Source organism: Harpia harpyja, chromosome 18 (assembly GCF_026419915.1).
Source record: "Harpia harpyja isolate bHarHar1 chromosome 18, bHarHar1 primary haplotype, whole genome shotgun sequence".
In the NCBI taxonomy this organism is placed as follows: Eukaryota; Metazoa; Chordata; class Aves; order Accipitriformes; family Accipitridae; genus Harpia; species Harpia harpyja.
In genome coordinates this window covers 2,262,889-2,279,113 of record NC_068957.1, presented here as the reverse complement: position 1 = coordinate 2,279,113, position 16,225 = coordinate 2,262,889, and the positions used below count along the sequence as shown (strand labels likewise).

The window sequence follows — 16,225 nt, the reverse complement described above, 5'->3', positions numbered from 1 at the left end:
AAACGTCTGCCTCCGAAGGCAGTCCTGGGCAGCTGTGGACTTCACTGATTTACACTTCCATGCTAAAGTACCCAACTCCAATTTTGTCATACTCGCCCAACTCAAGAGGAATTTAAGTGGTCCATTAGCCATGGCTCTTTACACAGCCGGGGATTTTACTCGATGGCCTGGCAGAGGCAGGTATTACCAGGGATGGTACCGGTGAGGAGAACATGCCTTAGCTCCCTTTTCTAACCACTAGCCTAACTTCTCTGTTTTGGAGGAAGAGGGTGGGAAAAGAGCTAACTGCAGCTTGAGAAATGCAACGGAAGAAAACAGTCATCTTGTGTCCTGGCTATTCCACAGCCAGCCACACTATCTACAAATACTGAGGGAACTTGACCTTCCTGAGTCTATTTATCAAGTCTGTTACTGCAACCTGATGTCATTAGACTAGACATTAAGATAACGACTCCTCATGTGATAAGCAAAAGCTAGATGGAATAAATGATACTAGGGCTTTATCAATCAAAGCCAGGTGAAAACTAATTTATCCCATCTTGTATTTATATAGCCTCCCTCTCCTCCAGCATTCTGTACATGGATAGCAAAGACCGCTCCATCGGTTTCATGGGTAGGAAGAGATCAGTTCATCCATCGCTGCCCTGAAATGCAGCCTCTTCTGGGTAGCAACACTGCCACTTACCTAAAATACCTCACCAAACTGAAAGTGCAGGAGTATCTCGGCTGACAAACTTATTTCAGCTGGAATCTCAGTATGACCCTGATGTCAACATCTTGGCTCTTCACGTGAGGGCCAGTGGAAAACCCAAGAGGTCCGTTTCACATCTCACCACAAAAATCCCCTGGAGAATTTGCTCAGAAGCATGTGCCTGTTGCCGAGTCACCGGTACCATCCTTAGAGGTCTCCCAGCCAAGAATTTATTCATGATTTGCCTCAGCTTGTATATCTGACTGCATGTCAGATGATACTACTGACTCCAGCTGGGTTACTAATGCCTTGAGTGAGAAGCCATCTATCTACACTATCATCAACGAGACCAGTGCTTGCGCACCCAAAGCACGAAGTGCTTGGGCGAGCCGCAGATGGGCACTGTACGACACCTGCCTTTTGGAGGTTTTGGGTAGGGTCTGTATTTTACAAGCAATGGGATAAGCTCTGTGATTTCTCTGAATCTGTGGGGAAATACCACCGAGAACATGATTAGCTCCATTCTTTCACTGGGGGAAGCTCTGTGAAAAAAGGGAAGTGACCCTGATTATCTGAAAATGCAAATGCCCCTCTGTTTAAAGTGGTTAGTCTATGTGTTGCTTGGTCTCCTTCAATCCCCCCGAGGCTGTGCCTACATGTGTGAGTAGGATAGGGAAACATGTCAGGGCCACGTCAATCTTGTTAGCAACAAAGATGCAATAAAATAGGCTTAAACACTCAGGAGAACGACAGGAGGTACCTACAGACTCTGTTACCTGGTAAGACCTGTCCGCGCCAGCTGGATGAAGCCAGCACAAGTATGCTAACATGCAGTCATCTCGTTTTGCTATGCAGACTTGCTGGGGGAGAACTTGAAGTGCAGAAGTGTGAGAAGTCAGAGAAAAGCTGTTGGGTGTTTGGGTCAGGGTTTTTATGACATAGTTCACCGTGAGCTCAAGTGATCAGAAAGGAAGAAATTAGCAGCAAAATTCAGTGATTCAGAGGGTGCTTTACTGCAGGCCAAAGCAGTTCATGCCAGCTGTTGATTTAACCCCTGCTAGGTTTGCCTAGCTGAGTATTTAGGGGCAGATTTAATGACAGCATCCTTCTAAGCTCAGGGTGTGATGTGATTGAATATAGGTTTCCCTCCTTCCGCAAGTCCCAGATCACCAGGCTAAAGACTTGTCTGGGCGGAGGGCATCTGCTTTGGTGAAGCTGTGGCACAGTGCAGAGGAGAATACACAGGATAGAGAGAAGGGCACAAAGGAGCTGGCTCATAGCATGGGTCTGAAGAGCTCTCCTGGGGTGGGAAACCCTAAGATCACTTCTTCAAATTTGAACAGACATTTCATTTTCCAAAATGGAAACATTAGTGGGAAAGGGTGCGTTAAGAATGGGGTCCCCTTCCCAGGCACTGGAACCTCTAATCCCCCTGACTGACAGCTTCCAGGAACATAAGCAAAAATCCCTTACATGTACACGCTGTCCTGCATGGGGACAGTTGTGGACAAAGCTGGGGATCAGAAAAGTAACTGAATGTTTCTGAAAGCTGCAAACACTAATCTTTAGAGGGGAGATTAAAAGTGGCCAGCAGAACAGAAGCCCTCGATGGACAGAGGCACTAAAGGAGCATTCTGTTTTCAGACACTTGGAAGAAGTACCCTGGATAATCCTGTGTCTATGTTAAGGATGGACTGGAGATCCACAAAGGATCCATTTTTAAGGGAACTTTAGACTTGTTTCCACTGCTTTAGTCAACAATGAGCACAATTTTGGAAGTGCAACTGGATGCTATCTTAATGTTGCGGTGTCAGTGCAGGCAGCGAAAGTCCTCAGTGGTACCTGGACGTACCTGCAGAAAAGTTGCACACTGAATGGCTGTAGCTTAAAAAGGGCTGTGGGGTTTTTTGTTGTTTTTGTAAGTCAAGACAAATAAATTTCTCTGTTACTTTACTATTTCTAGGAGACACCACACTGAATTCTATTCCCAGTTACCACACTGACATCGAAAGAAGCTAAAGGGCAGTAACCAAGAGGAAAAATCTTGAACAATCAATGCAAAAAGAAAAAAAAACAACAACAAACAGCCCTTTTCTCTATCTGTTGGTAAAGTGCAGAGCCAACACTACCCATTTACTTTATGTCTAATGGACTTAAAGGCGGCCAAAAATTGGTTTAATGCTGTCTTAAGGCACCTGGTCTAATATCATTACGTTTTGTCCAATCCAATAAGTAGTGCAAATCCTAGTATATTGCTGAAATCTGACCTTGCGCATCATTAAATTGATTTGGAGGGAAGCCTGGCACTGCATGTGTGCACGCATTTCTGCACAGATGTGAGCATTAGGAAGGGGTTGCTTCCAGAGGGGGCTGACTTCTGCCCCACGGATGACCCTCATTTTGGGATCAAAAACTTCTCAAAACACTGAGAGTTGTGTTCTCTCTTAATAACCTGGATAAAGTTTCCACTAGTTTAAAAAGCTGAGTTTTAAGGTTTCTTCCCCTGCTATCAGCTGATCTCTCCCTCGTCTGCTGCAGCGAGCAGTGGTTTAAATGCTTCCTTTTCAAATGCACACCAGCCAGCTCCAGAGTAATACTTCTGGGAGGTGTGGTACAACACTGCACGAAATAAGCCGTGGTTTATGCTATTTGAAAAATGTTTTTCTGCTTCACCTCTAACAAAGTTGATTGCATTTTCCATTTCACTTCCTTCACGGCTTTTCTCTCTTCCTTAAGTATTCTGTGACAGGGAAATTACCATGGTTTCCCATTTAAGAGGTGGAGGGAACAACTGAGATAATCTAGAAACAAGTCTGTAATAGGCATCCACTGACCGGGGAGCAGGGCTCTCGACATGTCAGGTCGAGCGGTTGAGCTGTCAAGCCCTGCTGTAGCCACTGAGACCTGTCCTGCAAAGTCCATAAATTTGCAGTGGAACTATTCCCACTCCTAAAGGGCTTCACTACTTTCCACGCATAAATGATGCTTCAGAACCAACTTAAAGCCCCTTCCAATTCTACTGTCGTGCTGTGGGAGGCTGTGCGGGGAGGGCAAAGGCAGCGCACGGTGCCTGCAGGAGGCAACCTCCTGGCACTGGCACACCTGTCTGCCCGCTCCCAGCCTCAAGGGCTGCACCTCAGCCTCAGCAACACAGCCCCAGGTGCCTGCCAAGGTCTTTGGCAAAAAATTTGTTGGCAATATATGTAAAATGCGCATGGCAAGATTAAAAAAATCAGTCACTTTTAGCTAGCCAACTCTCAGGAATTTTCTCCTACCTCCCCCTTCTGAGCAATGCCACCAGCTCCCTGCTCCGGCAGCCTCACGCATCTCTTTGGGTCTTGGGCACAAGACAAACCACAGAGTAAGAAAACTAAAGAGTTTTCAGCAAAACATTCAGTGCCGGTACTTAATTTAATTAATCTGAGACTGGGCTATGATTACTGCAATGTAGGACAAAAGAAGCAGAGCTACTAATTTAATGACCCTATTTGTTGTTTTTCAGATTTCGTGTCTTAAGTAAAACAACCAGGCTTCGCTTAACTTGATGCTTGGGGTCTGACTGAATTTCTGTCTGACTCGAGGACTTCATCTCATAAAAAGAACTGCCAGTGTTATAGCATAAGCTCATTCTTCATAAAAGAAATGCTGACTGTTGTTTTAGGAGCTGATTAATTTTATAGTCAGAGATGTCTAAGATAATAGCCCCTCCTTTTTCATCTCAGAGAGAAAGAGAGAGAAAGAGAAAGAAAGAAAACAAGAGAGCAATTGCTGTGTAAGAAATAAGTACAGTTAGGCATATTATATTTGTCGGGATGCAAGTCCAGTGATTTAAGTGGGAATACTGGTAGGCATGCTCAGGCACCTTTGAACTGTCACTTAATAACTGAACAGTACAATTATTAATTAATTAATACCTTAATTAATTAATAATATAATTAACTGAACAGCAAACAATAATTTAAACTGTTTTTGTCATGGCCATCATGCAAGTCAGATTCTCTTTTTCCAGTTGCCATAATCTCCGTGGTTGCTTCCGTGCTGAGGGACAAGCATGCTGGTGGTGAGGGGTGAATCTGCAAAACCGAGCTCGTGATAGCGTCCGCTACTGCCTGAACTACACGTACATTGTGTAAGATACACGTCCGTGGGCCCAATTTTGGGTGTGTGCCTACTTTGAGCTTAGAAAATCTGGCCAGGAGAGTTTTTAGAGAACATCTCAGAAGACAACATAGGAAGTTAGTAGAGAGGAGAAGACTAATGACAATGGAGAGACACAGCAAACCAAGGAGTTTACAGTTGGCCTAGCAAACCACTACTGGACCAGCAAAGCCAGTATACAACAAACAGGTGAGGCAGAAAGCAAAGAGCTCCTTCAATTTTTCCAAAAACCACCCCAATGTCTGTACAGAGCAGGGACAAATCTGCCTGGAACTAACTATAGCCAAGAAGTGATGAGTTCTCTCAAAACCCATTTATAGGCTTAGTTGTGCTGTGGTACTTTGGTAATGAATCGATATGTCTATGACTTTGTGAAGCTTTGGAAAACTTGAAAAATGGCCCCTCTGACTTTCCCTCTGTATTTAGTATTTCAAAACCTGTAGCTGCAAGAGTTATTGCGAGAGATAATTAACGCTGGCTGTTTCGCCAGTTGAGACTCTGTATAATATCTAGCATGGCATTTATTAGTTGGCTGTAGCCTACCTGGGTGGGAAAATGAATCTGACATTAGAGAGATAGAATGTCTTTACTAAGATACTTTATGTCCTACAGCTGATGCTACTGTGCTGTCCTTAAAAAGTTATAGGTAGTGCCAGGAAACATGAGTGTCCCCTTTCCAAAAGCAGGAAAGGGGTAGATCCCTCACCATCTCCAGTATTTTAGCCATCTGTCTTTCTTTGCTAACGGGAGACTTTGGGAATCAGCAGAACCCCTACATACCTCCGCACTCACTCCCATTTCAGCCTGAGATAAACAACTGAGATTTCTGCCCCCAGGGACAGCTTCTGGACATCAGACTGGAGACACGAGATCAAATTCATCTCTGGTGAAATTCCACTGGCTTCAACCACATTAGACCAGAGATTAATTTGGCCCACAGATACATTAAGAAAGGATACAAAGCACAAACGGTATTTTATAAAAAAAGAGAAAGGGGAGGGGGAAATTCAAGGGGGATGCTGGATCCTAACCCAGCAGGATTCAGCCCAGCCCGCTCCACCCTCACATCACCAGGCACAGTGCATGTTGCCGGTTACCTTTTTGCTTACTGACTTTCTTTACTGTCATTGCCGCTTGCCGCTTTTGATTTTCAGAAATTTCAAAGCCTGAAAAAGGGAACACGGCAAACACAATTCAGAAGATTGCTTACAAAGCCTCTTTTTCTTTTGGGGAGGGGGGAATGTTCTGCACTGTTTGCAAACACAGAACGCCCTAGGTGGCAAAGCATCACCCAGTAAGCTGTGTGTACAGGCAGGTATTTTACTGAAAAGCAAATCTTCCTTGAAAGGACAGGCCTCTTTATAATCTCACTTGTGCAGGGGCTGTATGAAAAGTAAGATTAGACCCATTATTATTTATACAGTATCATAAATATGCCCAGTGCTTTACAGCTGAGCAACACAAACTGAGCCTGAATGGACATTGGTTACAGTCAATTTATGGGCTGATGCTGAGGGAAGGGCACGGCTGGTAAGTCATTGACTTTGCTGCCCTCCTACCCTGCATGAGACATGCTTAACCAGAGCAGAAATAATGCGGCCAGGAGACTCTGAAGTCAGATGGCCAAAGACTGCCTTCTCCCACAATACCCACAGAGGTCCAGGCTTGAAGCTATGGGCAGAATTTGTTTATTGAGGGCCAAAAATAACAGTAACTGAATTGGAAAGAGACCTATTTATGACTATGAGAGCAACCAAGGACATTTGAACAAGGTTGAACTGTAATTCTACTACAAAACAAAATGTGGGCTTCTCCAACAGTTGGGGCTAAATTAAGGATTACCAACAATCTCCTTTCAGATTCATTTCATATTCCTCACCTATCTTTTCATCTTCTTTTACCATCTTCCTTTCTTCTCTGAAAGCTCTAAGCCATCGTAACTTCTCCTCTAGTTTCTTGGCAAAGAATAAGTGCATTTCCTCAGTTTCCTTGTTATGAAGTTTGAAGGCATTCTTCATGCTGACATTGAAGTCATCATCTCTCCCGTCTTCTATATCCACCACTTCATATTTATCCATGTCTATGCGACCTTTGTAATATAGAATATCTCTTCGTATCAGATCCTACAGAGAGAAGGGGAGAGATGGGTTGATCGTAACATACTTACAGAGCTTGAACTCAGCAGGGAATTCATGGGAGGGCTGAAGAGAAGTAAGAAGTAATGGTGAAACCTGGTCAGGTTCTTCAAGCCTCATCTGCTGTGAATACGTTTGTTGCTGGCTAAACAAATAGGGTAGATCATAGGCATAAAAGAACGAAATACAAATCCGCATGCTGCAAAATTTTGCTTGTGGGCATGAAGAAATGCCTTTGAGTAGGTAACATACTTCCATCATTTTCCATGATGGGAAGCTCTGTTCCGTAAGATGAGAAGCTGGAAAATACGGGCCACTGGCCTGATGGGATTCCTGTGCTGCAAACGCGGCTGTGTAGAAGCATAAATCTTGAGAAATCAGCTTGGGCATGTTTGGCAGTGCAGACTGGGTAGTGCAGACCTCTGTTTTTCAAACACATTCTCAGAGTCAGGGGAGATGGGTCCCTGCCCCTTCTTGGAACCCATTTCCCGTTCATACACAACTCATTGCTGAGAAAATCACCCTGATTCTCAGTTCAAAGAACTCCTCACCTACCTCTGTCCCATTATGCCCTGGATTTAACCTCTTGATCCAGCTTAAATTTTTTCTTTTTCCCTCCTTGATGTTTACAACCAAACCTGTTCATCCTCATCTCCTTTCTAAGCCGATTATTCCCGCCCCTTGTTTTTCAGCAACAGCTCATTCCTCTACATTGGGAAGGAAAAAGTAAAATAGTCTTCGTTATTAATTTTTCAGAACTCATATGGGAACACCCGCAGCTCTGTGGCTGTTTGACATGCCCAGCGCAACCTCTGCTCCGTGCCGGCAGCAGCCATGCTGCGTATCGGCCACTATGATCACCCCTGCCAAACCACAGAGGTCGCGCATTCACAGCAGCTGGGAGACAGCGGTAGGTGGAGCTGGCACTAAAAAAAAGTGTTTTGAGATCTATTGTGTCAACTGCTCAATCATAGATGTGAAATTGTGGATGCTGATAAACTGTAGTAAAAACCAGGTAATTTCCTGTCTTCCTCCTTACCCTCTTCATACTTATTTTGGCTTTGCCCATCAAATTTTGTACTGCCTTTACTAGAACTATTCCTGATTTATACTGGTGTAAGAGGAGCATTGGCCCCACATCTCTATGTCTTCATAGGAACAGATAACAAAAAATGATCATCAGAAAACAGAATGTTAATTATATAGTCATGACCACATAAGGTGATTCAAGTTACAAGGCATACATATTTAAAAAGCCAAATTTAGCAACACACAATCAAGATTTCCTACCTCTACCCACTCTCAAAAGCCAATATTTAGGTGTATTAAATTAACTTAAATATTTTTTTATTTTTGAGAGTGCCCTAAAGATAAATGCTATGTCAAAGGATTCATTTAAGAGGAAAAATAAAATCAATGTACTGCATTTATTTACTCAAATAAGATTTAGTAGTGAGGTTTTTTAAAGAGAAGCAGTAGGTATTATTTTAAACAAATCATTAACCTCAGAAAATAATCATAATTTTTTAGCAAACTTGCTCATGGATATGTCAAACAGTATTAACAATCGTGAGACAGGGCACTGTCCAGAAGCTCATAGTCTGTAAAACCTGGCTCCTTCCTCTGGAATGCTCCAGAGGGGGAAAAAAATCCACTAACTAATGTATTGTACAAACATCTTCCTCTAGTATGTAGGCTTTGAGTAGTGATGCTGTCCAAAACGTAAGAGAAGGATATTTCAGGCTGAATATGCAATAGAACATCTTTTCTGTTTTGTCCTAACTTGGAAAATTGCTTCTTTCCTCTCCCTCTGCGCCCAGAGAAGTGCTGAGAAAAGGCTGTAAGCATCACACTAAACTTGTTCAATTAAATCAATACTGTGCACTGTGTTTAAATTTGAGTCTTGGACTAGTTCTTAGAAATAGCATTTATCTTCACCACATTCTCAAAAAACTTGATAACAAATCTCACAGGAAAAAAGATGTGCTCCTTAAATTAGCTCTACCAGCAACTATTCTTCTTCCCAGAGAGAACCAACTCACTGCTGATGAAAACTTCCAAACCACAACACTGAACAGACTGTCCTTGTGAGCAAGATGGGTGAAGTGGGATCAAACGTACTTTTCTATGCAATATTCATGATTATGTAGAGATTTGTTCACAAAAGGTATTACAAGAATAAATAATCACAATCCTCCTTCTCACCGGCTCTGAAAATCCAAGGTTCTGTGCATTGGCTTTTTTCTTACACATACTCAATACATTTTTTCCCCTTTTATCGCTCCAATTTTGATTTAGAAAACATTATGAGCTATTTTTAATAGCTAATGCTCAGTGAATGTTTTAACAGCTTTGTGCTGTCATTATACTTCCAGAGGACAATATATTGGGTTTGGACACGTCTGACTGAACTGCTCCATACATTTCCCCTCCAAGGCTGCAGCAAGAACAATTGCTGCCTCCCGCGAGGCTTCTGCAGTGCGTTTTAGAGGCTCCCATGTTTTGCAGGTGTTGCTGAGTATTGGATGTGAAGATAACGGTGTTGCCTAGGAGTTACTGAAGGAGCAACGAGGAGATAATGGAATCATACAAGTGCTTTTGGAAATAAATGGCCCCACAGAATATTACTGTTGGTGAGAATGCAATAGCGGGAAAGAACAAGCTCAGCTATTGAGACTGTTTGCAGAAAACACACGGAGAAGAAATGCCGTGGTTTTGTCCTTGAGCGTTAAGCAAGCTCATGGGCAAATGAGGGAGAGACAATAAGCGCAAAGCTCCTGCCTGCCCCTTTTACTTTCATTTTGAGAAGAAACTTCAATAACGAATCTTGAAGAAATGAATCACCTTTTCTCCCATTGCCCTCCCCAGAGCTCTCAGCCACCAGCTTGGCAGGAACTTTCAGGTGGAGAAACAGCCCCTGGAGCGGGGGGAGGCCCAGAGGAGAGAAAGGTGCCAACACGGCGGAAGACGAAACCATTCAAAGAAGGACAGAAAAGTAAAGAGCTCCGACCAAGTCCGTGCCTGACGTTAGCCGAGTGTGGGTCGCTGCCCTGTGCCAGCAGTGCATTTCCTTCGTACTTCCACAAGAGAAGGACCACTCCCCGCTTGCTGACCACGAACTCCAGCACTGGTATCCTGAGTTTTTAAGAGACCCTTTATTTTTCACAGAATGATAGAGCACATAAACACCTCAGTGAATAGCACGTGTCTGCACATGGAAGACACTTTGTACACACCTGGTTTCAATAAAGTTCAGTCCATATAGCAGATTAATAACTGTAACTGGATAATGTAATTTTTAATGGGCTAGGCATTTCCTACTACCACTTCTCCTTTCTTCCCCTCTTCTTGCCAGCACTCAATAAATGGATATTATTTCCCAACTGACTAAATTTTAACACCCATAGTATGGGAAGCATAATAATTATTTGATCCGTGGATATTTTATCACATATGTTCCTACAGCTCTTAGAGAATAACATATGTTATTTAGCTCCTTGGTGAAGCATGGGCATCTTCAAATGCACTTGGCTTACGCTGTAATTGATTTCAATAAAATTTAGGAATTCATCTGGGCTACATGAGAGACGTACAGCAAACAGGGCCAAACCCCTATTTTTAGGAGCTTTTTATGCATGTGGAAAAGAGAATAAAAATTCAGGGAACATGCAGGCAATGAAAGCAGTGCTGCTTTGTGTGATTTCTGCCAGATGCAGACAGAAAGCCTATAGCAGCGTTGAGAAATGAACCTTGTTGTTCTGTACACCATTTTTGTTGAGCGCGGGACTATCTTTCCTTTCTTTGAGCACGTAAGCTGAATCAAACAAGCACACACAAGATAAAGGAGAGCAGATGTGTGGCTGAGGATGAAAATGGATTGTTTAAACAGACTGGTTTAAGCACTACATGTCAGAAGGACAAATACACAAAATGGAGATTTATCAGCTATCTAAGTAGCCACACTGTCGAAAGGAGCTCAGGCTTAGCAGAGGGCAGAAATGGCAGCTGGGACAGGCTGCTGCTCTTACTCCTGATTATCCCAGGGATAACATACGAGAGAATTAGGAAGAAATTATTAAGCTATAGAATTTACTTTCATTTATATGCTGGCTATTTTAGTACAGTATTATATGTTATCTTGTCCACAGTTAAGCCAGGATGACGACTAGCTGGTTTATACTCTCCAGTTTTGAATGTCATACAAAATTATTTTTTGTAGTTAAATCAGATAAGAGCAAGAAAATATAAAAAGACAAAAAAAGACTCTCAAAACCTGATCAGTGGGGAAAGGTCAAAGAAATGGAGTTGTTTAATCTGGAAAGGACATAAATAAAAAGGAATGTGCTATTGGTATTCCAATATGTGAAAGCTGTTTCTCTTCTAAGGAGGCTGGTGATCGATTATTCTCCATTTTGATTGTGGCTTGGCTTAATTTACCGTAAGGGAGAATAGGATTAGATACTCAGAAAAAAAGTCTTTCTAGCTATAAGAGTAGTTAAACACTAGAACAGACAATATAGGGAAGTCTTGGGACAGCATTCCTTGGAGATTTTCAAAAATAAGGTTAGACAAACATCCATCAGAGATGATCTGAGTATACTTAATCCTGCGAAGGGAATAGCTAATCTCCTGGGGTCCTTCCCAGCTCTGCATTTTGATGATGTCTAAGAGAAAGGTGACAGATGGAGGAGAAAATGGGATGAGAGCAGGTAGGATTAGTACGGACTTCAGGGGTGGTGTGGGAGAAGCCCCAAGGCGCAGACTGGGACAGCAAGCACGAGGAGCAGTGACATAAACCTGCAGTCTCTGCAGACAGCATCCAGATTGCCTTGCATGGCTCTTAAGGAAATTGATGCATCTAGGTCATTTGCACTTATTTGTCTAAATATGATCTTTTTTTACCCTACAGCTTCTATGATTTCCCTTTCTTTCCCTAGCTGAGGTTAATTAAGCTCTTCTGAAAAATGCTCTGCAGTCTGTTCACGTAATATGTACTGAGGATTCACAAGGAAAAGATGAAGCCAAAAAAAGTAATATTTGATGGGAGCACAAAACAAAGTTTTGACACATTACGTAAACCTACCACAATTCTGCTCTCTGCATTTGCTTTGTCGGAGGTTTACAGCTGAAGTGCTTGTGCCTGAGGTAGCGGCTGCGTTCAGGGGGATGTACCTGACTGCGTGACCTGCTTGGGCCATTTTCTCCTGCTCTCACTCTGACTTAAATATCCCTATTTCACTGTCCACTGTCTGAAGGGGGGAGGTGACTTTCTCTAGCTGCGCTTGAAAGAAAAAAATCTCATTTGTGACCATCGTAAGGAAACCAAGGCTGAACTTTTATTGGAAAACCTGAAGATCTGAAGTTGGGGTGTGGCTTCCACAATGAATTATGCACTTACCCCCAAATTATTGCACTGGATATAGATATCTGTAGAACGGATTGCACCTGTAAATCAGATTGTTCAATAACTCTTACTATTAAATTGACTTCTACTTGTCTTTAGTACTGCTTTCTCCTCCTGCTCTCTAGCTTTAATCAATCACTTTTTTTGTGCCACGAGTACCCCAGGCCATAGCTACAGGTGCCAGACACTGCCTTTGCACACTGTGCTTGTGCAAGACCCTGTAAGAGTCAAATCCTCCCATGATGCTGCAGAGGAAATATAATACGAATCACAAGGAGGGCAATCTGCCTGTGCAGGCAATTGCTAGTGCAAAATGGCATTAGGATTAAAAGCTATTCAATGGCTTAACCAGCACGCAGCACATAAGGAGGAAATTTTCCCCTCTATCAGAGGGCACAGGTAAGCACTTGAGAGGACCTGGCCTGCTATGTCCCCCAGGTAATTTGTTCCTGCTAGCTTCGCGTGCAGCCAGCTTCATGCATTTCAGAAACTCCTCCTATTTATTAGAATGGATGGGGAGGTCTTAAGCAAGGGTTATGATTTTTGGATGGCACATTTTTTTCCAAGTGCTATGGTTTACTCCATGCTAGGTCACACTCTACTTCTCATGCGTAAAACAAATCATCTGTAAAACACAAGTGGAGAAAGAGCCATTTTCAGCCATGAGTCATTAGATCCCTCTTATGAGCTGACAATATAAAAGATGCCAACCACAGAATAATCCGTTACAAGTTTCTCATTGCATATGTAGGTTATTCATCCTCCTGGTTATCTAAAACCTGTATATTCCAATGGCAAAGTAGTTTCAAAATGACTTGGGGAGGAATTATGCACTCTGAGTACATGGATGCAGTCAGGTCTTCTGAGCGCACCTCCCCGAGGCTGGCAGGGACTGGCTGCCGGCCTTTGGGTGAAACGCAATTTCTCCTTCAGTCCTTCCCCATCTCTATAATGGCATAATGGTATTTGCTTATTTTACAGGGCAGGAGGGAGCTGTAAATAAGTAATCAGTTAAAGACACATTGAAAGCCTTTGATGGTGGATCTTTAACAGCTCAAAGCCTTGTAAGAATAGCTTAGCGTTACACATGCTTCGGGATTTGGAGCTGGCAGACCAAAGGCAGGCAGAGAGGAGGCTCTGCAGGCGGCAGATGCAGCCCACGGGTGGCAGACGCAGCATGCCACAGATCCCTCCGTCCCTCCTGCGAGGCAAAGGGCGGCCTGAGTAACGTGCAACAAGGTGGCTCTTCCGCTGGGGATCATCACACCATCCCCACCGCAGCTTTACAGAAGATCATCCCCGTAGGGGTCTTCTGAGGTATTTTCCTCTTGCACTGAGCATGGGTGACAGCGCAAAGTCACATGAGGGGTTTCTCCCCTCACTCCTCCCTACCTGAGATCACAGCTTGGAGTGAGGAGTGTTGCTGGTGAAGCAACGGCCCTTGCAAGCGCTCTTGGGGCTGGAAGGCCGAGAGTATTACACTGCGCACACACAGGTAAAGCAAAGCCAGGGCTTGCCTGAAATGACTAATAATTGAAATGTAACACAGACAAGGCAGCAAGTAGCAGCATGCTCAGTATAGAAAGCAGCAATCCCTGCAAGCCAGAAGATGGTATGTTCTTCAGGTATCAAAGGAGAAGGGGGATCCAAGGGTGAGGCTGAAGAGAGACCCACCTACAGGCAAGCTCTGCAACTTGGTGAATAGTTGATGTTGAAACAGTTGATGAATAGTGAATAGTTGATGCTGAAATTGGGAAAAGACTAAACCAGGGTCCATAATAACTGCACCCAAACATGAACCCACAATTTGGAAAAGGCTGAGTTATCTTTTGCACTAAGGTGTGGGTCTCAGACCCTCTCTGACAATTTCTTGTTGACCTGGGCAGTGACTGCGGAGCAGAATGGAAGAAGCAGAGGGAGCGAGCAGAGTTTTTCAATTTACTCCCGAAATTTGTCCTGATTTTCTTGCCTGCCTGCTCTCTATCTTCACTCTGCCCAGCCTGCCGTGAGCAATGAGAGCATGGCACACTGCCACTTTGCCATGTCTTTGGGTATCTTTAGTCATAAGGGTTTTCAACGTTCTTTGGCTTTTTAAAAAAAGATTCAGAGCCTACATTTTTAAAATCTAATCTACCTTAAAGCGACCCTTTGAAGAAAGCAGCCCAGCCTGCTTTTCATGAACACCAAGGACACAGTTTTCTGTAGCATTTGTTCATTTAACTTAACCCTACTGAGGGCTGATTTTTAAGATGGGACATTTATGCACCATTCTCATCGACCTCCCTGGAGCCGAGTGCATTGCAAAACTGGGCCTCTCTTCTGTCCAAATGAGACCCTAAAACTCAATGAACCTTTTTGAATGTTTTTGTCCTAAATATTCTTTATATCAGAAAATAAAACTAAGCCCTGCTAAGTGGTTGGATGCCAGGGACTGTGAGCTTTGCTGTCACCTTGTCGGACACAGCAGTTTGGGCTAAGCCAGCCTTTAGGAGCAGGGAAATGGGGTCTGCACAGCACAACCTGAAAATGCGATAAGGGATGGATCATATTAGAAACAGGGGGATGTAACACCACCTCCCTGACACAACCTCGGCCACTCGCTTCCTACCACAAACTTCCTAGGATGGGCCAAATTGTTACAGGTTTCCCCAGGGGGGAAGAGGGGAGCCGAAATCTCTGTGGTGTGGGTTTACGTAACTCCTCTTTGCACAGGGACAGCTGTGCTGGGCAGGGGGGTCGGCAGATTCCTGCCAAATTATTCAGCAGTGTCTGTCTCCTGAGTTTGGAAAGAGACATTTGATTCATCCTTGCCAGCTCCATGAAGCTGCAGTGTGGGATCTGAGTGGGGGAGGACTGGAGCTGAAAGCATTTATGTGGAAATGCTATTTTTGTTCAACGTATTTAGTGGAACATCAGTGGCATTTTGATGCCTTGTTCCACCTCGAGCCCAGTCACATTAGCTGCAAAGCAGTGAGCCGAGGGCGAGTGCATTTCCAAAGAACTAATAACAGGAAGAGACGGGAAACCCTTCTGCAGACACGTCACTCGGCTTTTCTGGTCTCTCCAGTTCGCTCCTAGGGGCTTAAAATTGTGCTGCTGAAAGGCCACAGCAGGAGGAGGGTTAGATTTTCAGCTCTGGAGGTTTTGCTTTTGGGCCAAATTTACACCCACTTCAATTACAGGAGTGATAAATTAGGCACAGAGTATACTGTATAGCATCTTGCATATCTGTATGGCTATATGAGTAGGCTAAACCTGTTCCCTATCCAGAAAAGAAAACAGACTGTGAAGGACTCTAAATTCAGAAAGCCTTCTCCCGCCCTCCTCCAGCTGGCTCCCCTGGCTGACCCTGATGTTTTTCTCCCTACACGTCCTGCATCCCAGTGACCTCTCGGAGTCCACTCTTCCCTCTCTCCTATTGCACACCGAGCAGCAAAAAGGCAGGACCTGCCTCCCCGAGTCAGCACAACGCCAGCAGGTTGCTGCAGGTTGCTGGCTCCGGTCAGTACAGCCTGCTAGCGCAAGCCCTCCTGCAAAACTGCACTCAGGGCACATAATTGGCACGTGCACATCCCTGCGAGAGGGTCACCGAGCACATGCATTCGGGGCTATTTTGACTATTAAAAGGAATGTTTTCTTTTCTTGAATATGCCGTATCTCAAAGCTAAAGTACTTTTTCATAACTGTTTTTAACATGTATCCTGTCAGTTGCTGGAATTCATCTTTCGTTTTCAGCTATCTGCTAGCCAAGGAGACTGACAGGAGGATCAAACTTCCTTGCCATGCTCTACAGTCTGGACCCACAGAAACCTCTTGTCTGCAGACAGCACCAACTGA

General features: G+C 43.9%; 1 protein-coding gene and 1 long non-coding RNA gene across 13 annotated transcripts in view; one reads left to right on the top strand and one right to left on the bottom strand.

Annotated features, from left to right (window-relative positions):
• LOC128153874 (uncharacterized) overlaps positions 1–12,307 on the top strand; it is a 43,906-nt gene extending 31,599 nt beyond the window's left edge. Inside the window, exon 5 of one of the 2 annotated variants that reach the window (XR_008239126.1) lies at positions 9,493–12,307. This is a non-coding gene — a long non-coding RNA (uncharacterized LOC128153874). Of the gene's footprint in view, positions 1–7,740; positions 7,826–9,492 lie in introns of those variants that run through there. The other variant, XR_008239127.1, reaches the window with a different exon arrangement.
• ARHGEF9 (Cdc42 guanine nucleotide exchange factor 9) overlaps positions 1–16,225 on the bottom strand; it is a 227,929-nt gene that overhangs the window by 8,731 nt on the left and 202,973 nt on the right. For all 11 annotated transcript variants that reach the window (XM_052813733.1, XM_052813735.1, XM_052813731.1 and 8 more), the window contains 2 exons: positions 6,729–6,972; positions 5,947–6,015 (listed from right to left, as the gene is read on the bottom strand). In XM_052813733.1, coding sequence (XP_052669693.1) covers positions 5,947–6,015; positions 6,729–6,972 — 313 coding nt within the window. The remainder of the gene's footprint in view (positions 1–5,946; positions 6,016–6,728; positions 6,973–16,225) is intronic.